General features: G+C 40.8%; 2 protein-coding genes and 1 long non-coding RNA gene across 4 annotated transcripts; 2 read left to right on the forward strand and 1 right to left on the reverse strand.

The window, feature by feature from the left end:
• The first annotated feature begins 841 nt into the window (after nucleotides 1-841).
• LOC117598085 (programmed cell death 1 ligand 1-like) lies at nucleotides 842-2,225 on the forward strand. The gene is made up of 3 exons (XM_034307544.2): nucleotides 842-956; nucleotides 1,309-1,391; nucleotides 1,499-2,225. The coding sequence occupies exons 2-3, from the start codon at nucleotides 1,337-1,339 to the stop codon at nucleotides 1,891-1,893; spliced, it is 450 nt and encodes a 149-aa protein (XP_034163435.2). The 5' UTR covers nucleotides 842-956; nucleotides 1,309-1,336; the 3' UTR covers nucleotides 1,894-2,225.
• A 9,720-nt stretch (nucleotides 2,226-11,945) lies between these two features.
• LOC128318769 (uncharacterized) lies at nucleotides 11,946-12,851 on the forward strand. The gene is made up of 3 exons (XR_008302219.1): nucleotides 11,946-12,263; nucleotides 12,481-12,522; nucleotides 12,721-12,851. It is a non-coding gene; the product is annotated as an uncharacterized LOC128318769 (long non-coding RNA).
• On the reverse strand, nucleotides 12,205-22,773 carry LOC113545608 (uncharacterized). Of its 2 annotated transcripts, XR_004578683.2 has the most exons (6): nucleotides 22,671-22,773; nucleotides 20,916-21,260; nucleotides 20,288-20,404; nucleotides 18,990-19,130; nucleotides 15,048-15,109; nucleotides 12,208-13,906 (listed from the first exon to the last, which is right to left on the reverse strand). XR_004578683.2 is itself a non-coding variant. In XM_026945025.3 (5 exons), exons 1-5 carry the CDS (start codon nucleotides 22,702-22,704, stop codon nucleotides 13,796-13,798), a joined length of 693 nt encoding a protein of 230 aa, XP_026800826.3. In that variant the 5' UTR covers nucleotides 22,705-22,773; the 3' UTR covers nucleotides 12,205-13,795. The 2 variants fall into 2 exon arrangements, 1 of the variants encoding a protein (XP_026800826.3); XM_026945025.3 differs by lacking the exon at nucleotides 20,288-20,404 and having other exon boundaries at nucleotides 12,205-13,906.
• Nucleotides 22,774-24,011: the final 1,238 nt, after the last annotated feature.

The raw sequence follows: 24,011 nt of genomic DNA on the forward strand, positions 1-24,011 counted from the left end.
GAGAACGGAATTCCTACGTGCTGTACAATATATGTCACGTGACTTACTTACCTGCCCACTTTTCCCCAACACTAACAAAGTCACACACCAGCGTAAAGAACACTAAGTTTAACTACACCTAAAAAGTGACTAGAACAAAGCGGGGGAAACACGGACCAAATCACATACAAGAACAAAAAAACACAGTAAGGCAGCGGAACTGGAATGAACAAAATAGAGGTACAACTGGGTTTTATGTTAACAGCCAGAACAACAACTTCCGCATGAATGAAGGGTTGCGGGTTTTAAATAGGCGGGGTCAGAGGTTTATTGGTGGTTGAGGCAAATGACATCAGCGGGGATCATCGAGACGGACAGGAACGTTATCCAATCAGGCAGTGCTGCAGAGAGAGCGAGAAAGATGATGATTATTATTATTATTATTATTATTATTATTATTATTATTATTATTTACAATTGTAATTTCATGATTTTACTACTCATACACATTTTCCTTTTATTTAAATACCACATTTATTAAAAGGTTAAGAAACTCTTCATCTACATGAACACTACAGAAACATGATTTCCAAAAGTTCACCTGAACTCTAAATGAAGTTAAATGTGAAAAAACTTACACAGCTTTAAGTTTCAGCTGATATGTTTTACTTCTGACTTTTTCAGTCTTCACAGACTCAGTAGAAAATTCCAGAAAATGAATCCTGACAGTGAGAGAGACTCTCTGAATAAAGCTCAGTGAACTGAACCAAAGTGAAGGGAATCGACTCACTGAACGCACTGAATAAGCCGAGGAGCCTGGAAAATGATCACGAGGACTGAGACCGAAAATTTATTCCGCAGATTGAGGCGGAAAGGAAACTGCGGATTTATTCCCGAAGATTGAGACCGAAATTTTGTGCTATAACATCAACATGAGAGGAGGAGCGAAGGAGAACTCTGGCTCAGCGGGAACTCAGGTAGGCTTGGCTTTCATTTTTGTCTCCAGTGTTTGCAGTCGTTTAGTGGAGGGAGGGAGGGAGGGAGGGAGAGAAATGTGACTGAAATGCTTTTAGCTGAAATACTTTACTGGATCCTACAGTTATTTAAAAAAAAAAAAAAAATTCCATTCATATTTACACTGTTAGATTTGTACTGCTTCTACAACGTTGAGGTTAAATGAGGTTAAAAGAGCAGCAGCATCAGTACACGAGTGAACATGAACATGATTTCGATTGTAATTTGGATTAATCATAATCTCATAAGCACATCAACCAAGTGTGAAAGTCTTTCAGCTGTAATATTTGTCACGTTTGCCTTCATTTCTTTTAGAAAATCTGCAGACACAACTCCAGAGAGAATGGATTTCACAAAGTCTGTTTGTATCTGCATCTTGTGCTTCATCATGTATGTGGGTGAGTGAGCGGCTTCAATAAAACGCATCAGACTTAAGCTTTATTACATAAGTATGTTGAGTGAAAAGGAGTGAGACTGATCCACATGTCAATATTTTGCTCCACAGACTCCCCCTCTGTAGACTCTCAGATCACTGTACCTGCTCGAGAGGGAAACACAGCGGTCCTGCCATGTAAATTACACGTCACTACTGCCCAAGCACTACACGTCTCATGGAGTATTGGTGATGAGGTTGTGTTTGAGCGATGCGGTGAGGAGACATTTCAGCGATCAGGATATGAGGATCGTGTGGACGTTCCTGAGGAGGAACTGCTTAAAGGAAACTGTTCCCTGGTGTTGAAGAACATCAGAAACACTGATCAGGGAATCTACACCTGTTCACTGATGACAGGACACAGGAAGAGATCTGCCATGACCAACAAGGACTTCATCCAGAGTGTTACACTCCAGCTCTATGGTGTGTTAGTACAGAAGAATTTTCTTGATCAGAGTATGATGTAATCCATCAGGTCAAAATAATCAAATCAAAGTGAAATTATCCATCAAGCCCTAAGAATGACTTTGAAGTGCATTTTAAGATGGAGAGAGTGTCACTTTATGTTAAACCAGTGTTTCAGCATATTACTAATCGATTATATCACGCCACAGTTTAAACGAAGTTACAGAGACAAGGAAATAATTGTGGTGAGAGGTCAGGGACGTGATTAAAAGAAAAAATGAGAAAACTCCACCTAATGAGATCATTGTTTTAGAATTGTATTCAAGCATGAGCCACACCAATGTAAATCAGATGATCTAGACATCTCAACTTTGTTGACTGCTTCAATAAAGTCTAATTTTTTGCATCCAAAACCCTTTGACTTTGGAAGGTTATTTTTCTTTATTCTCAACTGAGAAAGTTTTCCACAACATTAGTCTCAGTAGAGCAGATGAGCTCATTTAATGGCATCATTATCTATCTATCTATCTATCTATCTATCTATCTATCTATCTATCTATCAGAAAGTATAGGAAGTAAAGAACAACGGGGAAAGTACTGAGCTCATGGCATAGAAAAAAGCTGTTGATAAGGGTCCAGTACTTCCCAAACCTACAGTAGATACTCTATGTTCACAAAAGCAACAAGTCTCTTGTGCTGCCTGTAGTTCGTCCCTTGTGGGTGTGTTGTGACTGCTACTGTAGTCACTTGTGCGTGTGTAGTGACTGCTACTGCAGTCAGTCGCTTGTGGGTGTGTAGTGACTGCTACTGTAGTCGCTTGTGGGTGTGTAGTGACTGCTACTGTAGTCGCTTGTGGGTGTGTAGTGACTGCTACTGTAGTTGCTTTTGGGTGTGTAGTGACTGCTACTGCAGTCAGTCGCTTGTGGGTGTGTAGTGACTGCTACTGTAGTCGCTTGTGGGTGTGTAGTGACTGCTACTGTAGTCGCTTGTGGGTGTGTAGTGACTGCTACTGCAGTCGCTTGTGGGTGTGTAGTGACTGCTACTGTAGTCGCTTGTGGGTGTGTAGTGACTGCTACTGTAGTCGCTTGTGGGTGTGTTGTGACTGCTACTGTAATCGCTTGTGGGTGTGTAGTGACTGCTACTGTAGTCGCTTGTGGGTGTATTGTGACTGCTACTGTTGTCCCTTGTGGGTGTGTAGTGACTGTTACTGTAGTCAATTGTGGGTGTGCAGTGACTGCTACTGTAGTCGCTTGTGGGTGTGTAATGACTGCTACTGTAGTTGCTTGTGGGTGTGCAGTGACTGCTACTGTAGTTGCTTGTGGGTGTGTAGTGACTGCTACTGTAGTTGCTTGTGGGTGTGTAGTGACTGCTACTGCAGTCCCTTGTGGGTGTGTAGTGACTGCTACTGTAGTCGCTTGTGGGTGTGTAGTGACTGCTACTGTAGTCGCTTGTGGGTGTGTTGTGACTGCTACTGTAGTCAATTGTGGGTGTGCAGTAACTGCTACTGTAGTTGCTTGTGGGTGTGCAGTGACTGCTACTGTAGTTGCTTGTGGGTGTGTAGTGACTGCTACTGTAGTCCCTTGTGGGTGTGTAGTGACTGCTACTGTAGTCCCTTGTGGGTGTGTAATGACTGCTACTGTAGTCGCTTGTGGGTGTGCAGTGACTGCTACTGTAGTCGCTTGTGGGTGTGTAGTGACTGCTACTGCAGTCGCTTGTGCGTGTGTAGTGACTGCTACTGCAGTTGCTTGTGGGTGTGTAGTGACTGCTACTGTAGTCACTTGTGGGTGTGTAGTGACTGCTACTGCAGTCAGTCGCTTGTGGGTGTGTAGTGACTGCTACTGTAGTCGCTTGTGGGTGTGTAGTGACTGCTACTGTAGTCGCTTGTGGGTGTGTAGTGACTGCTACTGTAGTCGCTTGTGGGTGTGTAGTGACTGCTACTGTAGTCGCTTGTGGGTGTGTAATGACTGCTACTGTAGTTGCTTGTGGGTGTGCAGTGACTGCTACTGTAGTCGCTTGTGGGTGTGTAGTGACTGCTACTGTAGTCGCTTGTGGGTGTGCAGTGACTGCTACTGTAGTCGCTTGTGGGTGTGTAGTGACTGCTACTGCAGTCGCTTGTGGGTGTGTAGTGACTGCTACTGTAGTCGCTTGTGGGTGTGTTGTGACTGCTACTGTAGTCGCTTGTGGGTGTGTAGTGACTGCTACTGTAGTCGCTTGTGGGTGTGTTGTGACTGCTACTGTTGTCCCTTGTGGGTGTGTAGTGACTGCTACTGCAGTCGCTTGTACGTGTGTAGTGACTGCTACTGCAGTCGCTTGTGGGTGTGTAGTGACTGCTACTGTAGTCAATTGTGGGTGTGCAGTAACTGCTACTGTAGTCGCTTGTGGGTGTGTAATGACTGCTACTGTAGTCGCTTGTGGGTGTGCAGTGACTGCTACTGTAGTTGCTTGTGGGTGTGTAGTGACTGCTACTGTAGTTGCTTGTGGGTGTGTAGTGACTGCTACTGCAGTCCCTTGTGGGTGTGTAGTGACTGCTACTGTAGTCGCTTGTGGGTGTGTAGTGACTGCTACTGTAGTCGCTTGTGGGTGTGTAGTGACTGCTACTGTAGTCAATTGTGGGTGTGCAGTAACTGCTACTGTAGTTGCTTGTGGGTGTGTAGTGAGTGCTACTGCAGTTGCTTGGGGGTGTGTAGTTACTGCTACTGTTGTCCCTTGTGGGTGTGTAGTGACTGCTACTGTAGTCCCTTGTGGGTGTGCAATTACTGCTACTGTAGTCGCTTGTGGGTGTGCAGTGACTGCTACTGCAGTCGCTTGTGGGTGTGTAGTGACTGCTACTGCAGTCGCTTGTGCGTGTGTAGTGACTGCTACTGTAGTCACTTGTGCGTGTGTAGTGACTGCTACTGCAGTCAGTCGCTTGTGGGTGTGTTGTGACTGCTACTGTAGTCAATTGTGGGTGTGCAGTAACTGCTACTGTAGTTGCTTGTGGGTGTGCAGTGACTGCTACTGTAGTTGCTTGTGGGTGTGTAGTGACTGCTACTGTAGTCCCTTGTGGGTGTGTAGTGACTGCTACTGTAGTCCCTTGTGGGTGTGTAATGACTGCTACTGTAGTCGCTTGTGGGTGTGCAGTGACTGCTACTGTAGTCGCTTGTGGGTGTGTAGTGACTGCTACTGCAGTCGCTTGTGCGTGTGTAGTGACTGCTACTGCAGTTGCTTGTGGGTGTGTAGTGACTGCTACTGTAGTCACTTGTGGGTGTGTAGTGACTGCTACTGCAGTCAGTCGCTTGTGGGTGTGTAGTGACTGCTACTGTAGTCGCTTGTGGGTGTGTAGTGACTGCTACTGTAGTCGCTTGTGGGTGTGTAGTGACTGCTACTGTAGTCGCTTGTGGGTGTGTAGTGACTGCTACTGTAGTCGCTTGTGGGTGTGTAATGACTGCTACTGTAGTCGCTTGTGGGTGTGCAGTGACTGCTACTGTAGTCGCTTGTGGGTGTGTAGTGACTGCTACTGTAGTCGCTTGTGGGTGTGCAGTGACTGCTACTGTAGTCGCTTGTGGGTGTGTAGTGACTGCTACTGCAGTCGCTTGTGGGTGTGTAGTGACTGCTACTGTAGTCGCTTGTGGGTGTGTTGTGACTGCTACTGTAGTCGCTTGTGGGTGTGTAGTGACTGCTACTGTAGTCGCTTGTGGGTGTGTTGTGACTGCTACTGTTGTCCCTTGTGGGTGTGTAGTGACTGCTACTGCAGTCGCTTGTACGTGTGTAGTGACTGCTACTGCAGTCGCTTGTGGGTGTGTAGTGACTGCTACTGTAGTCAATTGTGGGTGTGCAGTAACTGCTACTGTAGTCGCTTGTGGGTGTGTAATGACTGCTACTGTAGTCGCTTGTGGGTGTGCAGTGACTGCTACTGTAGTTGCTTGTGGGTGTGTAGTGACTGCTACTGTAGTTGCTTGTGGGTGTGTAGTGACTGCTACTGCAGTCCCTTGTGGGTGTGTAGTGACTGCTACTGTAGTCGCTTGTGGGTGTGTAGTGACTGCTACTGTAGTCGCTTGTGGGTGTGTAGTGACTGCTACTGTAGTCAATTGTGGGTGTGCAGTAACTGCTACTGTAGTTGCTTGTGGGTGTGTAGTGAGTGCTACTGCAGTTGCTTGGGGGTGTGTAGTTACTGCTACTGTTGTCCCTTGTGGGTGTGTAGTGACTGCTACTGTAGTCCCTTGTGGGTGTGCAATTACTGCTACTGTAGTCGCTTGTGGGTGTGCAGTGACTGCTACTGCAGTCGCTTGTGGGTGTGTAGTGACTGCTACTGCAGTCGCTTGTGCGTGTGTAGTGACTGCTACTGTAGTCACTTGTGCGTGTGTAGTGACTGCTACTGCAGTCAGTCGCTTGTGGGTGTGTAGTGACTGCTACTGTAGTCGCTTGTGGGTGTGCTGTGACTGCTACTGTAGTTGCTTGTGGGTGTGTAGTGACTGCTACTGCAGTCGCTTGTGGGTGTGTAGTGACTGCTACTGTAGTCACTTGTGCGTGTGTAGTGACTGCTACTGCAGTCAGTCGCTTGTGGGTGTGTAGTGACTGCTACTGTAGTCGCTTGTGGGTGTGCTGTGACTGCTACTGCAGTCGCTTGTGGGTGTGTAGTGACTGCTACTGTAGTCACTTGTGGGTGTGTTGTGACTGCTACTGTAGTCGCTTGTGGGTGTGTAGTGACTGCTACTGTAGTCGCTTGTGGGTGTGTTGTGACTGCTACTGTTGTCCCTTGTGGGTGTGTAGTGACTGCTACTGCAGTCGCTTGTGGGTGTGCAGTAACTGCTACTGTAGTCGCTTGTGGGTGTGTAGTGACTGCTACTGTAGTCAATTGTGGGTGTGCAGTAACTGCTACTGTAGTCGCTTGTGGGTGTGTAATGACTGCTACTGTAGTCGCTTGTGGGTGTGCAGTGACTGCTACTGTAGTCGCTTGTGGGTGTGTAGTGACTGCTACTGTAGTCCCTTGTGGGTGTGTAGTGACTGCTACTGTAGTCCCTTGTGGGTGTGTAATGACTGCTACTGTAGTCGCTTGTGGGTGTGCAGTGACTGCTACTGCAGTCGCTTGTGGGTGTGTAGTGACTGCTACTGTAGTCGCTTGTGGGTGTGTAGTGACTGCTACTGCAGTCCCTTGTGGGTGTGTAGTGACTGCTACTGTAGTCGCTTGTGGGTGTGCAGTGACTGCTACTGTAGTCGCTTGTGGGTGTGCAGTGACTGCTACTGTAGTCGCTTGTGGGTGTGTAGTGACTGCTACTGTAGTCGCTTGTGGGTGTGTAGTGACTGCTACTGTAGTCCCTTGTGGGTGTGTAATGACTGCTACTGTAGTCGCTTGTGGGTGTGCAGCGACTGCTACTGCAGTCGCTTGTGGGTGTGTAGTGACTGCTACTGCAGTCGCTTGTGCGTGTGTAGTGACTGCTACTGCAGTTGCTTGTGGGTGTGTAGTGACTGCTACTGTAGTCACTTGTGCGTGTGTAGTGACTGCTACTGCAGTCAGTCGCTTGTGGGTGTGTAGTGACTGCTACTGTAGTCGCTTGTGGGTGTGTAGTGACTGGTACTGCAGTCGCTTGTGGGTGTGTAGTGATTTCTACTGCAGTCGCTTTTACGTGTGTAGTGACTGCTACTGCAGTCGCTTGTGGGTGTGTAGTCACTGCTACTGCAGTCGCTTGTGGGTGTGTAGTGACTGCTACTGTAGTCGCTTGTGGGTGTGTAGTGACTGCTACTGTAGTCGCTTGTAGGTGTGTAGTGACTGCTACTGCAGTCGCTTGTGGGTGTGTAGTGACTGCTACTGTAGTCGCTTGTAGTTGTGTATTGACTGCCACTGCAGTTGCTTGTGGGTGTGTAGTGACTGCTACTGTTGTCGCTTGTGGGTGTATCCTTTTTTTTAAAATTCTGATGTGAAAAGATAAGTATCTGCCACCAAGGACCCAAAACGTATAAACTACAGCCCACAATTTATACACCACTTTTGTTGAACTAATTTTAGGTAGGAACTATTGCTGTGAGTAGGGAACTGAAGAATTGTTGGATCATACACACCACAGGATTGGTTTGAGGAATCATTCAAGCCGATTATTTGGATTTGACACTTTAACTCATCATATCTAATTTGCTCAGAATAGAGAAAGTTTCAGTTTCACTTGTCACTGAATTCACGATTCCATATTGCAATAATATTCCAATAATTCAATATTATTATTATTATTATTATTACTATTATTATTATTATTATCATCCTAAAAGTCAGGGGTGCTGCAGCCCCCTCAGCATCCCTCCTTCTGCATCCTTGCATGTTTGGATTTATCCTTTGCAGGAAGCACAGCGTAATAGAATAAATAAATCCATGTCATGATAGCTGTGATGCATAGAGACAAAAACATTATTAATCTATTAATATTTGTAAATATTCAAGTCGAATCGTGATCATCTAATGAACTTCACTTGTGCTGATAAAGCAATAAACGACCACGAGGAAGTGGAAACCGAAGTCGACAAGAGTGTGTTAACAACAGGATTGGAATATGGAGGAGATTTATGATGGTGCTAAAACAGAAGGTTTAAATATGATTTTTTTTTTCCTTTTTCATCTAAAGATAAACCTGAAGAGAGATTATATAAAAAGTGGCCTTCTTTAGGTGAGTGAAATTTCCTTTGCTTTGCTGTACTCTCATTTATGAAAAAATGATACACATTTCACATGTGATTGTGTAAGTAATATGTGATTGACCCATTAAAAACACATGAATACATGTGAAAAAGAAAATTATATGTGAAAATAAATTAATAACATGTAAGCGATCACATGAGAACATAAATTATATGAAAAAAATCACACATGAAAACTAACTAATTATGTGATCATATGGCAAAAAATCATGGTTTCTAAGATTTCATATCACTGAAAGTGTAATATTTAGAACGATAAATTTCTGTCTCTCTACAGATAAAGCCTTAATGACTAGTCCTTACCCACTGATCATGGTCATGTCTCTCCTCTCATGGTTACTTCTCTATCTCTTCTGCAAGAAAACATCAGTGCATGCTCTCTGTGTAGAAGCCCAAGAGCTTCTCACGTGGTCACTAACGAAAGGTCTTAAGAAGGAGAATTAAGACATTTAAATAGTTTTAATAATAACTTTTAATAAGTTTTAAGGATAACTTTGCAAAATAATGAATCTGTGTATGATATTATAAAAAATGCACTCCTTGTTAAAATGCACTCATTGATTCTGAAACTGAGAGCGCAGTGTGGAAACTCGTGTCTGTGCTTCCACCCTTCCTTGGAGGGAGGATATCTACAGAAACATCTGGGATGATTTAATGGCATGTTCAACTCAAGCCTCTGAAAAAAAAAAAAAAAACTATTTGAGTTGATGTGCTGCTGGTCTGACTTTAAACTAGCTGACTGGGATTGGATAGAGACGTGCAACCCGTGGCTCTTTTACACAGTGCTGTTACGAAGGAATTCACTGCAACAGTGCACCGAATTTATTTTAAAGGACAACACAAATAACTGTTTGGCAACTTCCTTCAAGAGAGAGACTACCCAGGTTCTTTGATGGGGTCTTCTAAAAGGTTTCCCAAGCGGACATTAACAGAGGTGTGACACAAAGATGACAACAGATGACATCTGCTGTTTTTTAAACATTTTTAAACAAGTTACTACATCACACAGGTTGTTTTTTACAATGTGAAAAGTTACAACTAAAAAAGTTTGATCCAAAGATGGCGAACCAGATGAAAAAACTACAACCCCCAGTGTGCATCAGTGACTGCGCCCTTTGCAGGAGGGAAGAATGAGACAAAGGATGTTTCTTTAGAATACTGAATTAATTCAAAACGTGTAAAAAAAAAAATTACAAACTTTGTTTTATAGCTTAACCAACTAATCAAAGTGGGAAAGATAAGGAGATTTTTGTGATTACACCTATCCACATGGATTAAATCTAGTCCTACGATCCCATAGTGCTCTCTAATGCAGTGTCTTGTTTTCAGCAGGGTCTTGACATTCTAACACGGTGTGATTTCGTATTAGCTTAAAAATACACAGTTGCTAAACCTACTTATTCAAAAACAACACAGTGGTGTTCTTCAGCCTACCTGGTGATAATGTGAAAGTGAAAGTAAATGTTATCTTACATAAAACCTGCCATTCCAGGCTACCTTGTGGAAGAGTTCACATCACATCCTCCATTTTGATCATTGCTGGATAATCTTCCTTCTCCAACGTAAGACCAATAACATTTAATAGAAAGGAATATTTAAATTTCTGAAGAATATTATTCTACTGAATCTGTAGCATATGTTTGATTACCACAGAAAATCATTTTGACATGTTTTCATGTAAATTAATAGAACCGCAAACTTGTTTACTCCCAATTCCCTGATAATGGAAATCTAAGCGAAGTTGATCTAAACTTAAATCTAAATCTGTGCACTTTTCTTTTGATAGTTCAATATTCTTAGTTTCATGAAAGGGTTTCTAAATTGTAACTTTTTGCATTTTGAGTGTATAATTAATTTCAGAGATGGGGCTTTTCCAGTCATAGAGATCTGGAGTCCAGCACAGTTTGGTGGTTGTCCTGCCCAAAGACTTCTGTTTCAACTCGTTAATTACATTCATGCCAGGTTTAGTCAGTGTGTTAAAGCAGAGAAATCACAAAACTGTGCTCCAAAAGTTGTAAATATGCAAGATATGCCCACATCAAACTGAAAGACATGTTGTTGAGAAGGTTCAAGTGTGTACGCACAAAAAAAAGTTTGTATAATGGATTTTTTAGCTCATAGCACTGTTTAGTGGTAACTAATTTTTTTTTTTCTCCAATCATCTGTGCTGAGTCCTAGCTGATTTGGTTGAGACAAAATGTAAATGGGACGAGAGTTCTGTAACATAGACAGGAACATGCTCAACATCAAGCCTGTTTTTTTGTAAAACATACAGAAAGGTCAGAATTTTAATCGAAAGAGAAATAAACTTCTTAGCATAATTAGTTAGCGAGACAGCTGAAGATTGCCATTGACCTGTCCATTTTGTGTCATCTTCAGCTGAAAACACATCTAAACTTATTTTTTTAAACATCTGACCATGTTCCTCTTCTAAAGAATCATTTTGTCCTCAATGTGAACAATCATATTTATATTGGTTTTCTTTGAAGGTATGAGTAATGTAAAAAAAAACAAAACTGTGACTGGAGGAAGTGTACAGTAATGACTGACTAATTATGTAAAGAATATGATCAATGCTTTCATTTATACCACAGCACTGCTGAATTCTGGATTGTGATTGGTTAGAAGGTGTTGATTAATTTTCTATAACAGCAGCTCTGCAAGTAGTGCAGCAGCAAATCACAGGTTTATATTAATGCACTCGTTGTAATATGTTATCGTTTCTATAGCAAAAGCTCATTCACAGGGATGTGTATGTCAAACGCTCCACAGAAAAGGATTTAAAATGTGTGTAATCATTGATATGATAAAGATTTTTGTAAGGAGAAATTTTCAGGACAGAGGAGTTTGCACTTTTCTGGTTTCTCTGTAATGTGACAAGCTGGATTTTTGTCTTATTAACTTCAAGAGAGAGAGAAAAAAAGACACTCTGGTGAGGGAACAACTGTTTTTAGCTGCTATAACATAAGTGAGAACAAGAACTAGCTTGTTTCCTGGATGTTCTGCAACATTAAATGTAACTATAAATGGATAAAAAGTACAATAATTTAATAAATAAAAAATTAATTTATGTCAAATTTCTGTGGTGTAAGAGGAATAAAACACTTGGGGATGTGTTCTCATAGGAAAATAACATTGGGGTTGTAAGAGCTGAGCCCTTCAGCAAAACCATTAATCCCTCATTTGTTTGGTGAATGAGCTGTTGCTTGTACTTCTGAATGTGTAACTTTAATAACTCTATGTGAACTCTATCAGCTGTAATGTCACTTTGACTAAAGCCTGTTTTTGTTTTAGAAAATGGACATCACCACTTTCTTCCTTTATATGTCTTTCTTCATCACCTGGGTGGGTGAGTTGCCTTTTTCTGTAAAATAGACAAGATATTCAGACACAAGATTCCTAACAAGAAAAAAAATTCATATATATTCGCATTTCCCTGCAGACTCTCAGATCTCAGTAACTGCTCGAGTAGGTTCCAAAGCCGTCCTGCCCTGTGAATCGAATAATGTGTCCAGCCAGACATGTGGTGTTAAGTGGCGCACCAAAACTAAGGTTGTGTTTGAGCGATTGGATAAGGATATTTATGAAGATGTGGAATATAAGGGTCGTGTGGATGTTCCTGAGGATGAACTGCTTCAAGGAAACTGTGCCTTAGTGTTGAAGCACATCAGACTCACTGATGCAAACGTCTACTACAGCCTCCTTTTGAAGAGAAAGAAAAAGAGAACTCTTGGTGTTTTAATCAACAGTGTTGAACTCATAGTCGACGGTAAGTGAATTAGCCACTAACTGTAGCAGATATCAGAAAAGTGTTAATAAAATATATATGGAAAGGTCTTGAGCTCATTGAATAGAAAACGCTGTTGATAAGGGTCCAGTGTTTCCAAGTGACTCTACGTTCACACTAGCAGGTGACAAATCTCTTGCTAGAGCTAGAATAACAGAATGATAAAATAAATTCATGCATTTTTCTTTTTCCTTTAAAGACAAACTAGAAGAGAGGTCAGATAAAAAATCCACTTCCTCAGGTGAGTGTCCTGCCTAATTTTAATATTTCCTTAGCTTTGCTGTACAGTGAACATAGACATGTGAGTCAGTAACATTACAAATCTCCATTTATCTTTCAACAAAACTATATATGACATTTCTAAAGCTACTGAAAGATCTACAATTTCATGTCACTGAGAGTGTAATATTTAGAATGATTAATTTATGTCTCTCTCCAGGCAACACCTTACTGAAAGGTCCTTACACATTAATTGTGTTCTTGTCACTCCTTTCCTGGTTACTCTTTGACCTTTTCTAAGAGAAAACGTCAGCGCCAGCTCTGACTTCCTCATATGGTACCTCATGATGAACTGGTCTTGAAGGAGGCTTCTGACTGTAATGAACAGGACTTGGGAGATGTGTGAGGATCCCTTCACAAGAGGTCAACAATCCAATATCATAAATCCACAGGACAGTCTGAGATCATACACAAATCAAACCGAACAGAAATCACAAGCGCAAGACAAAGAAATCCACAACATAGCAAGGGTCAAAGCACAGCACACAAATACTAGAAAACAGTTCAGAACTTACACAATAAGGTGAACTTACACATTCTAAGGCTTTGATACTGTGTGTGTGTGTGTGTGTGTATTTTATATAGTCTATGAACAGGAAATGAAGTGGGATAAATGAAGTGTCCTAGAACTTTGCGGAAGGGCAGTCAAATGTCCCTGACTGATGTGACAATGACATTTTAAAAAAGTTTTAAATAAAGGCAAGACCTAAGATGTGAAGATAAATGTGCAAAATTCTAAACCTGTGCATCATGTTACACTATTTAAAGCTATACTAAGTCTTAAAATGCTGAAACTGAGACTCCTTATAGCGTAATGATGATAAAATAATAAAATTGCTGATTCTGAAATTAAGAGTGTGCAGCATGGACATTTTATCTACATTTTATTTATTTATTAAGGACAAATCCAAAAATAACTAAGGGAGAAATTTCTCCAGAAGCGAGTGGGATTATAAATATAGGGAGACACAAACATTATTCAGCTGATGTCACATGTTACTTGAGTTCACAACTGTAACTTCAGGACATAACATGAAATGCCCTTTTACTCATATCAAAAATGAAAAATGTGTGAATTGTATGTAATTTTTTTTTTCAGAAGGGTTTACACTGCTCATTGCTGAGAACAGATATGAATAAGCATGGAGTTTACATTGTTAACCATGATCAAATATTTTAAGTAAAATATTTTCCTCATCCTACTGGTACAGCTCTATAATCAGGTGCAGGCCATGTCAGCCTGGTAAATGTCTGATTCCTGTGTATATCACTCTGTCCAAATCTGATGAGTTTCTATCAGCGGGTTCTCTCATGTGTGTAAAAGTGGCATAGTGCAGATTCATTCCCTACAGAGAAAGAAAAAAATTATACAATTGATTAACTGCATGTAATAATATTATCATTTCAAGTGGACTTATTACAAAGTGACAGTATAAACAGAGCTTGGTGCTTGATTGAATTGAACATTTTCTGTAGTGTTCTTGCGACCCCTACTGGTGTGGAGAGCTGTTGCTTGTTTGATCCTGTTTTCTCTTGTTTCATGAATCTGATAAACGATTAGACTATGTTTAATTTAGAAATGTGTTAGACAGTGCAAGAGTTTTACATATTAGCCAAACATTTGTGACAGAAATGATGTTTGTAACTTACATTTGTTCGGAGTTTGTGTTGAACAAGCTCGCTCATGCCCCTTTTTATTTTTATACTAGCAGACTATGAACATTGTCATGTTGCTCTCTAATGAAGCAGAAATCTTAGATTGTGTGAATCTAAGAAGCCAATTTATTATTATTAACATCATTATCTAATTGAATATTAGGTTAAACATTCACAATCATACACATGAGATTATGAATTTAAAAAAAAAATAAGAGAGTACAATTTAATCTTCTCTGTTTATCCTGTATGTAAATCTACACTAGTTAAGATCTATAGGTTTTAAACTCCTTATGGAGTTTATATATGAATATATAATTAAATATATATAAATTATGGTTTAAAAAAACAAAAAGATTGCCAAGAAATGTCAGTACTTAAATCTGCAGGCAGAACTGTCTGGGTGTGTCACATCAGGTAATGATTGACTGGTGAGTGATTGATTGAATGATTGATTGGTCTCCATGGCAACATAAATACCTGGTAAAGTTCTTAAAAAAAATAAGTAGAACTGACAAAGCACAGATAGAAGTAGAAGTTAATTGTAAAAGTGAGTTATCAGAGGCTTTAAGCTAAAGTGTGTGGGCTGTAAATCTGGCATCTATTTACTTTTATGTATTTCTGTGCTTAACCAATAACAACTGTTAATAAATCTGATTTTCTGTTTTGCTACAGAGCAGTTAAGGAGCTGAGAAGTTCCCTGTAGTGGCACTACTGAGTAAGAGTGGAGAAACATCTCCCAGGATTATAACCCTGACAGTTTACTACTGGATCCTCATTAAGATATTTCACATACAGAACAGCTAGTATTGTTAAATATGTTTCTAGTACCTTCTCATCTGAATAAGTGGTGTTGGTGTCACTGCAGCATGTGTGTGATGATAGTAACTTTCCTGAAAGAGAAACACCAAACACAATTCACTCTGACAGTCGAAACATCAAAAACAGCTGTTTCAATTCAATTCAATTCAATTTTATTTATTGCAAATTTATCCCTAATGAGCGAGCCAGAGGCAAAGGTGGTGAAAAAAACTCCCTGAGACAATATGAGGAAGAAACCTTGAGAGGAACCAGACTCAAAAGGGAACCCATCCTCATCTGGGTGCAATGGATAGTGTGATTATAAATAAATCCCTTCTATTATTGTGTACTACATGGACAAATAGTGCAAATGTGCAACCAGTAAATTCATCACAGTTTTCGCTGTTTGTGTTGCGTTCTAGGAAAACCCATCAGATGTTACTGATGTAGATGTGGCTGAATTCTGGCAAACAGCCAACAATGATGAAAAATCAGGTTTTGCTCAAAATTGGGGTTTTCTGCCTATAACACACTTTGGCTGCCTAAAGCTGTTTTAATTGCTAACTTGCTAGATAGGTGTATCAGTGTCACCCTTGATAAATAAATCCCAGCTGTTAAATTGTCTGCAATACACACACCATCACTGACACTGCAAAGATACAGTGGACAACGCGGTAATGTTTAAATGCTAATAAAAATATGAGAAATTGATCCAACAGAACAGAAGTGAGTAGATGAATGATTATATAAAGTGAAGAGATGACAGTGTGGCTCGTGTTCAAATGCTGTGGGTACAGCTGAAGAGACTGCTGTGAGATACTGTAATGTGTGTGTTAGAGGAAGGACACAATGTGTATGCTTAAAGTGTTGTTTATTTGGGTATGTGCAATAGTTGTCACCATTATTCTATGTATGGGTCAGAACAGGAAGAAAAAAACAAGGATAAGCCATATCGAAAAAACAGTCAGGGTCTAAACCAGGAAGTATGCCAGTAGCAACAGGAAACAGAACTCTGAAACTAGCAAACACGGTTCAGAATTTATATGATACAAACGCACAAGAAGACCATGAAGATACAGGAGGGTATAAAATTAAAACACAAACTAATCAAGGACGGAACAGGGAGCACACGAGTACAATCGGGATATACACCAGTCACAAGACAGGCCGACACATGACACAAATCAATACAAAGGCACATGACCATGTAAACCAGTGGTGGGCAAACTAAGGCCCCCGGGCCACATACGGCCTGTTAGGCTGTTTAATCTGGCCCTAAGGACTGCATTCATTTCGCCTTTTTCCTGCAATACCCGGCGTTTCAGTTGATTCCACTAGATGGCGCACTCCAAACACTACGACCTTTGCTAAAGCCGAGTCTATCGTCTCTACATACAGATATTCATTCTTCATGTTTACCATTGCATTGAGCCCTAATTTAACAATGAATGGACCAAAGAAAAGAAAAGTCGACAGGGAGTGCTGAGTTTTTAATAAGGAGTGGACAGCTAAATATTTTTTCACAGAAGTCTGATCAAAGGCCGTATGTCTTATTTGCCAGGAAACCATTGTGGTTTTCAAAGAATACAATATCAGCCACCACTTTTCCACCAAGCGTGCTAACTATGCTAGCAACCAGTCAATGCAAGAAAGGGCGGCCTGAGGTTAGCCTGAGGTTAGCAGCCTGAGGTTAGCAGCCTCAGCAAAATATTTTTTTTCTGACAAACTATTATGCATTAGTCAAGCACCAAGGCAAGTTATTTGCCGGCATTAAATTTCTTGTGTCCAGATAGCAAAAACAAATTTCACGACTCGACGTATAGAAGTAATTGACGAAGACTTGGCCAGCGAGTTAAGTAAAAAAGCTGAGTCATTTAAGTTCTGTTCGTTAGCACTGGACGAAAGTAACGACATAAAAGACACCACTCTTAATTTTTAACAGAGGGATTAATGACAACTGTGAGATCATGGAGGAGTTTTTGGCAATGGAGTCCATGAAGGGGCCAAAACGAGGAGTGGACTTGTATAACAGGGTGTCTGGTGTCATCGAGAGGCTGAAGCTAACATGGTGTAAACTTGCGAATGTCACCACAGATGGATCGCCAAACTTAACAGGAAAAAACGTCAGGCTGCTGAAAAGAATCCAGGATAAGATGAAAGAGGAAAACCCAGAGTTTGACGTAATTTTCCTACATTGCATAATCCACCAGGAAGCCCTGTGTAAGTCTGTATTGCAGCTTGATCATGTAGTGAAGATAGTCGTAAAACCATCGTCAGTTCATTAAATTCCGTGAAGAAACTGATGCTGATCACCAGGACTTACTTTACCACTGTAATGTTGTGGTTAAGTTTGGGGAAAGTACGTCAGCGAGTGTGGGAGCTCAAAGGGGAGATAAGCTCATTTTTGAGTTAATGGGGAAAGCCGATGGTTTTCCTGAGCTGAGTGACACAGGTTGGCTTTGTGATTTTGTGTTCGCTGTGGACATATTGGCACACATGAATGAAAGATCAATTTGTGCATGAAATGTATACACATGTGAAAGCCTTCAAAGCCACATTGACTTTATTCTCAAGACAAATTTCAAACAAATCATTCGTTTCCCCACACTAGCGACGCTGAAAGAGGCCCCTCAACCTGCGAAGAAATACAGCAAATCACTGGACGACCTGCACAGAGAATTCTGCCGTCGATTCTCTGATTTAAAAAAAAATTGAGAAGTGACTTCAGCTGTTGTCATGACCCCTGTCACTGGACTGAGAAACAGCGCCGCAGGAGTTGCAGTTGGAACTGACAGATCTTCAGTGTGACTCCGTCTTAAAGGAGAAGTTCAACTCCCTTAAACTGGACGAGTTTTATGCTTCATTAAACGAAACCAAGTTTCCAAACATCCAGCGGATGGCACAGAAGATGCTGGTGTTGTTTGGCTCTACCTACGTGTATGAGCAGACATTCAGCGTAATGAACATCAGCAAAACACACCACAGATCCCAGTTAACAGACGAACACCTGAGATCTGTCCTGAGAATTGCCACAGCTACACTGACACCAAACTTCGATGCGCTGGCAAAAAAGGGTGACCAACAACACTGTTCCCACTGAAACTGAATAAAAGTTTTCTTTACTTTTTAGGTAATGGCTTTCACATGTAATTTATATTAGTTCATCCCCCCCATCTGCCACTGGCCTGGCCCGTCTGTCAAATTTTAAAACCCAGTGTGGCCCTTGAGTCAAAAAGTTTGCCCACCCCTGATGTAAACACATGGAAGGAGAATCAACACAAAACATGAACAGAGCACACAGAGATGGGGAATTTTTCACAGGTACATGAGAAACAGGAAGCATTCCAGCTCAGAAAAGTCTGTAGTTTTCAAAAAGTGTCCAATTTTCCCCATGTGAAGGGCTTTCCCAGATCGCCACAAAATGAAACTGAAATTCATCTGAATATCCTGTTTACATAAAACGATTATGAAGTGCTATATATTTAATACGAAAGGTCACCTGTGTGCTTCTAACACACCGTGCTAATCTACACCTCTATACATTCTTCACTGTCACCTCTACAGTTTTCAGCAAAAAAAACACTCAGTTTTTGGACTTGTATTAATAAAAAAAAAATGACCAAATGATAGAATGAAAAGTATAGAAATATTGTTAATATCAAAACTGAAATACTGATGAAATGTTGGAATTTTTGGTAGTGGACATTTGGACCTGACTTTAATTTTGTTTAAGAAAATCAGAAAATCTAATTATTTCTAATCCATAGTGTAAGTCACTGCTTTGCTATATTCACTGTGAACTTTACAGTGTTGGATATGTATCTTCAGTACGTGTCTGTTATCTACTCCTACACTCAAGTGTAAGTGTTTCTAGGTGAAGGAGCTACACAGGAAGTTCGATAAATAGGGGAAAGGGAAATCTATGTATTGATTCTGACTTGCATTAACGTAGACCTATAAAGTAGTTCTCACCTTGCACTCGGGAACTGAACACACAGATGCAGAAGACGTTCATTAGGAATGAGATGGAACACACACATGTTAGGATTATATTTGTAACCTGGTAGCGGTCCAAATATACAGATGAGGCAACAGCTTCCTGATTTCTGTTGTCTGAAAGAGAGAAGCACAAACGACGGTGCTCATTTTTGTGAATTTGCAAGCATGCTGATTGAAAATGATTTCAGTTTTTTTTTTATTGTTGTTGCTAGCCACAATAAATGTGTTTCCTAAATTTTAAATACAATGCCTTGTGTCTGATGCATGGAATACTTTCAATCTTGGGGTCAGCTGACTTTTGTCTGGGCTTTCAAGAGATTTTTACTAACTGTTTATTCAATGTAGTAAATGAAATAGTAGTAAATGTGATTCATGGCCTATTTTAAATTAATAATTAGCTAAAATAACTGTCTTCAAACTGTATTTAAAAGGTCAGATTTACACTAGATTACAGCAGTGACGTGTACAACATTCAGTCACAGTGGCCTAGAAACCCTACAAAATGCAATATTCATGCTATATTCCACTATGTATATCCATAATCTGAACAGCACAAGCTGTGTTTCAGGCTGTACCCTACTGTAGGAAGTGCTGTAGTAATGCATGCAGTAATCCAGTAATGCATATTTATAATATTTACAGAATTGTGCATGTTATATTTCCGAAAGCACTGCCGGAAAGCCCAGAACTGAACAGAAATATTACATGAAATGCACGACATGACTCTGTGAACCATTAGCTAGCAGCTATTTACAGTCTGCAGGGTTCAGTGCACTTATTGGATGCAGGTTGCAGCAGGTTGTTAAAAGCAGAGAAGAGATGTGCAATTTTGATTTCATCTCCTGACTTTGATAAGCTGCAGTGTGGTGCACAAGCCTAGTTCTCTCGAAGTGTCTGCAGTTGTGATGTCTTACAGTACGGAGTAAAACTATTCAGCCTTTAAAATAACTTCACTGGCCACAACATGTTGAGAACGCCTGCTTTATGTTAAGTGAAACTGCATGAACATGCAGCAACAGGTCCATCTGAGGCTAAATCATGTGTATCCATCAGATAAGCCCTGTTTAACCTGTACTGTATACATTATTTCTTTGTTAAGAAAACATGAAAGTTATGTTGTTGTTAAGAGCCTCTGTGTGTGTGTGTGTGTGTGTGTGTGTGTGTGTGTGTGTGTGTGTGTGTGTGTAAGAGGGCAGCCAGCAGAGGGAGCAGCAGAGCACAGTGAGAGCAGCTGTTCCAGAGAACTCAGTCACCCAGAACTGGGTGATTACCGGATTGCCTGCACCTGCCAGGCAGGATACTTAAGGCCAGCCTATCAGCTTACTCCTTGTCACACCTTTGTAGAGGGGTGACCGGTACAGTATGTCAGGGCTTTGCTCGAGAGTAAACTAAAAAGGAAACAAAACATAAGAAGCAGAAAGAGAAGAAATTGGAAAAAAAGAAGAAGAAGTAAGAAGCAAGGCTAAGTAAGAATTAATGACAAGATACAAGACAGAATTGGAAAGCAGAGAAACCTAAAGATAAAAATATTTATGATGTTGGATATCTCACTCACACACACACACAATATATATATACAGTGTGTACGTATGTATGTATGTGTGTGTATATATATATATGTGTATATATATATATATATATATATATATATCTTTTGATATTTTATTTGTCCCAGTTAAATAAAGAGGTTTGCTGTGAGTATGCCATTTTGGCATCTCCTGTTAGTCTGTTCATTCATTGGCAAACAGCGGTTTATACTCTGTGATTAACTGTCCCATTACAGCGTGCACTTTCAGTTTGAGTTTCAGCTCTAAACCTCCCTCTAGCACATTCTCTAATTTAACTAAACTGACACAAATACAACTATGCCGAATAATAAAATAAAGTATTGGCACCCACCTGTAAAGTTCAGTCTGATGGGTTTCCCAAACTGAATGTGTGTTGAGGTGTTTTGACCTCCACAGTAATAAAATCCCAGATCTGTCTCTCTAACTCCGATAATCACTAAACCACCATCTTCAGTTACATCAAAGTGACTGTCATCGACAGGGCTGCTGGGGGAAAAGTGTGTATCCAGTTTCCCTTTTTTAGCAATTATGAGAAGTTTCACCTCCTCAGATTTAAGTCGATACCACAATATGTTAAAATAATTAGGGATGTTACAGCGCAGGGTAACTTTTTCACCAGGATGAACAGATATGACATCTGCTAAAGTGATCTGAAGAAGACTCAAAGTGAAGACACCTGAAAGAACAACACCATGTTAAGATTCTGAATGTGACACTGTGGCTGAAAACAATGTGCTAGTTTAAGGTGTCATGACTCACAGTAAAGTATCAGCTGAATGCTATTATTATAGAGCTAGAATCCACATATGTTTCAAATGAATTAAGTTTTCCATAAAAATCCAATCTGATGTGATTGATTCATGGAGTGGATGGCATTACCAATCAAAGAGTTTGCATTCTGTAGCACATGATATTTAGCTAGCAGGAGTAAGCTAGTTAAGTGTTCCTGGTTACATCACAGTTTTGCCAAAATGCACACTATGGGTCTGTGACTAAAATTGGGTCAAGTAAGGAACGTTCCTTACATTTAGAGTCAGGTTATGCAGTTGCTTATGTGTTGTTCACACCTATGTAAAATTTGGCAAACACGTGAGTAGAAGCTAGTAGTTGTGTCTGAGGTCTGAATACTGATGTGTGTATTTTGAGTATTAAATCCTCACTGTGTCTAATTAACTTTAATACTACCCTAAGTGTATTATGATAAATAACTACGGTGTTCCTTTTTCGTAATGCTACTTATTATTTGGCATGATCATTATTCCTTAAGGTTAGCTATTTTTCCTGCATAGAGTTACACACAATAATGAGCATGACTCAAGTTGTATGAAAAGATAAGAATGTTAAGGTTAGGGTTGGGGGCGGGGTTAACTTAGCATACCTTTTCTTACAGTATAATTTGTACAAAATTTTATAAAAATACAACCACATTTTGCTTGTTTGTTTGAATTAGCACCTCAGATTAGTATTTCAGATTCACAAAGCACCCCAAAAGCATCTGATATCCATAGTGCTGGATTTGGATTCTCCATTCAGATGATTAGTTTTCTATAACAGCAGGTCTGACAGTAGTGCAGCCGCAAATCACAGGTTTAGGCCCCGAACCCCCAACTGCTCCCCGGGCGCCACAGCAACAAAAGGCTGCCCACTGCTCCGGGTGTGTGTTCACTACTGTGTGTGTGCACTTGGATGGGTTAAATGCAAATCACAAATTCCGAATATGGGTCACCACACTTGGCCACATGTCACTTCACTTCACTTCACTTTACTTTATATTACTGTGTTCGTTCTAAAGCTGTAACTTTAAGTTTTCCGACATCTTCAGGACAGAGGAGTTTCTGTGTGCCAGCTTTTTTATTAATTAACGTTGTTACTGTTGGTAAATCGCTATGGTATAAGAGGAGAAAAACACTTGGAACATGCTAATATAGGAAAATAATCAACTTCAGAGGGGTAACAATAATAAAGCTTCATCACACCACACCAAAATAATTGATGATTATTTTCCAATAACAGCACCACACACAGCTGTACAGTAATAAAATGCATTTTTGTCAACACTTAACACAGAACATATTTGTGTACTTACCAATCATCAGCTGTATAAACAGGAGCCTGGCCATTTCTTCTCTGACTGACAGAGAAAGGTTACTGTTTCTACAGGGTCGTGTTTCAGCTTTAAATAACCACAAACCCACACATCCTGCCATTTCATATAAATGGTTTCGCTGTCACAGCTTTTTTTTTAAAACACTCACTCAGCATGTAGGGTGCTGATAATTCCTGTAATCAGTCATCTTTTCACTCAGTGTTTCTTCATCCTTGTTTATTGTGTATATTGACCACATTTATTCACCAGTCTTGTCTTTTCATGTCTAAAGTAGCCACGATTTTATACAGCCAGTAAATAAATGAGCTGTGTGTTATAGACTGAAGCACTGACAATGTAGAAAAATCACATGGAGCTCAGTGATTGAAGCTTCTGTGCTACTGACTGGAAGGATGCGAGATCAGATCCCAGGGATTTTGGATAAAAGCTGCAGAATTTGGCTTTCAATTTGTCTTTCTTTATTAGAATTGATTTAAAATGTATTTATCAATTTTCTTACAATTTGTTTTATTATACACTGCTCAAAAAAATACTAAGGGAACACTTAATCATTACGGTATAACAAAGTCAGTGAAACTTAGAGATATTAATCTGTCCAGTTAGGAATCAGAAGTGATTGTGAATCAGTTTCACCTGCATTGGTGCGAATGAAACAACAGCAAGACAACCCCCAAAAGGGGAATGGTTTTGCAGGTGATGGCCACAGACAATTGCTCTTTTCTTATCCTTCCTGACTGATTTGTCTCTAGTTTTGTGTTTTGTTAGGGCCCTTGTCACTACTTGTAGCATGAGCCAGTACCTGCAACCTAATCGGGTTGCACAGGTAGTCCAGTTCCTCCAGAATGGCACATCCATAGTTTCAAGAGCATGGAGGAGATACCGGGAGACGGGCCATTACACGAGGAGAGCTGGACAGGGCCGTAGAAGGGCAACAACCCAGCAGCAGGACCGGTATCTCCTCATTTGTGCGAGGAGGAACAGGAGGAGCACTGCCAGAGCCCTACAGAATGACCTCCAGCAGGCTACTGGTGTGCATGTTTCTGACCAAACTGTCAGAAACAGACTCCATGAGGGTGGCATGAGGGCCCGATGTCCTCTAGTGGGACATGCGCTCACAGCCCAGCACCGTGCAGCTCGACTGGCATTTGCCAGAGAACACCAGAATTTGCAGGTCTGCCACTGGCGCCCCTTTCTCTTCACAGATGAGAGCAGATTCACACTGAGCATATGTGACAGACATCAGAGTCTGGAGATGCCATGGGGAACGTTATTTTGCCTGCAACATCATCCAGCGTGACCGGTTTGGTCTGGGGAGGAATA

The sequence above is a fragment of the Pangasianodon hypophthalmus genome, chromosome 9, assembly GCF_027358585.1.
Source record: "Pangasianodon hypophthalmus isolate fPanHyp1 chromosome 9, fPanHyp1.pri, whole genome shotgun sequence".
Classification (NCBI taxonomy): Eukaryota; Metazoa; Chordata; class Actinopteri; order Siluriformes; family Pangasiidae; genus Pangasianodon; species Pangasianodon hypophthalmus.

Bases quoted from the DNA above. Each gene is read 5' to 3' on its own strand.
- LOC117598085 (XM_034307544.2), top strand. From the start codon at position 1,337: ATGGATTTCACAAAGTCTGTTTGTATCTGCATCTTGTGCTTCATCATG. The intron at 1,392-1,498 runs GTGAGTGAGCGG...TTTGCTCCACAG, and splicing joins GTGCTTCATCATGTATGTGG to ACTCCCCCTCTGTAGACTCT.
- LOC113545608 (XM_026945025.3), bottom strand. From the start codon at position 22,704: ATGGCCAGGCTCCTGTTTATACAGCTGATGATTG. The intron at 19,131-20,915 runs GTGGGTGCCAAT...TCTCTCTTTCAG, and splicing joins CATCAGACTGAACTTTACAG to ACAACAGAAATCAGGAAGCT. The intron at 15,110-18,989 runs GTGAGAACTACT...TTTCTCTTTCAG, and splicing joins GTTCAGTTCCCGAGTGCAAG to GAAAGTTACTATCATCACAC.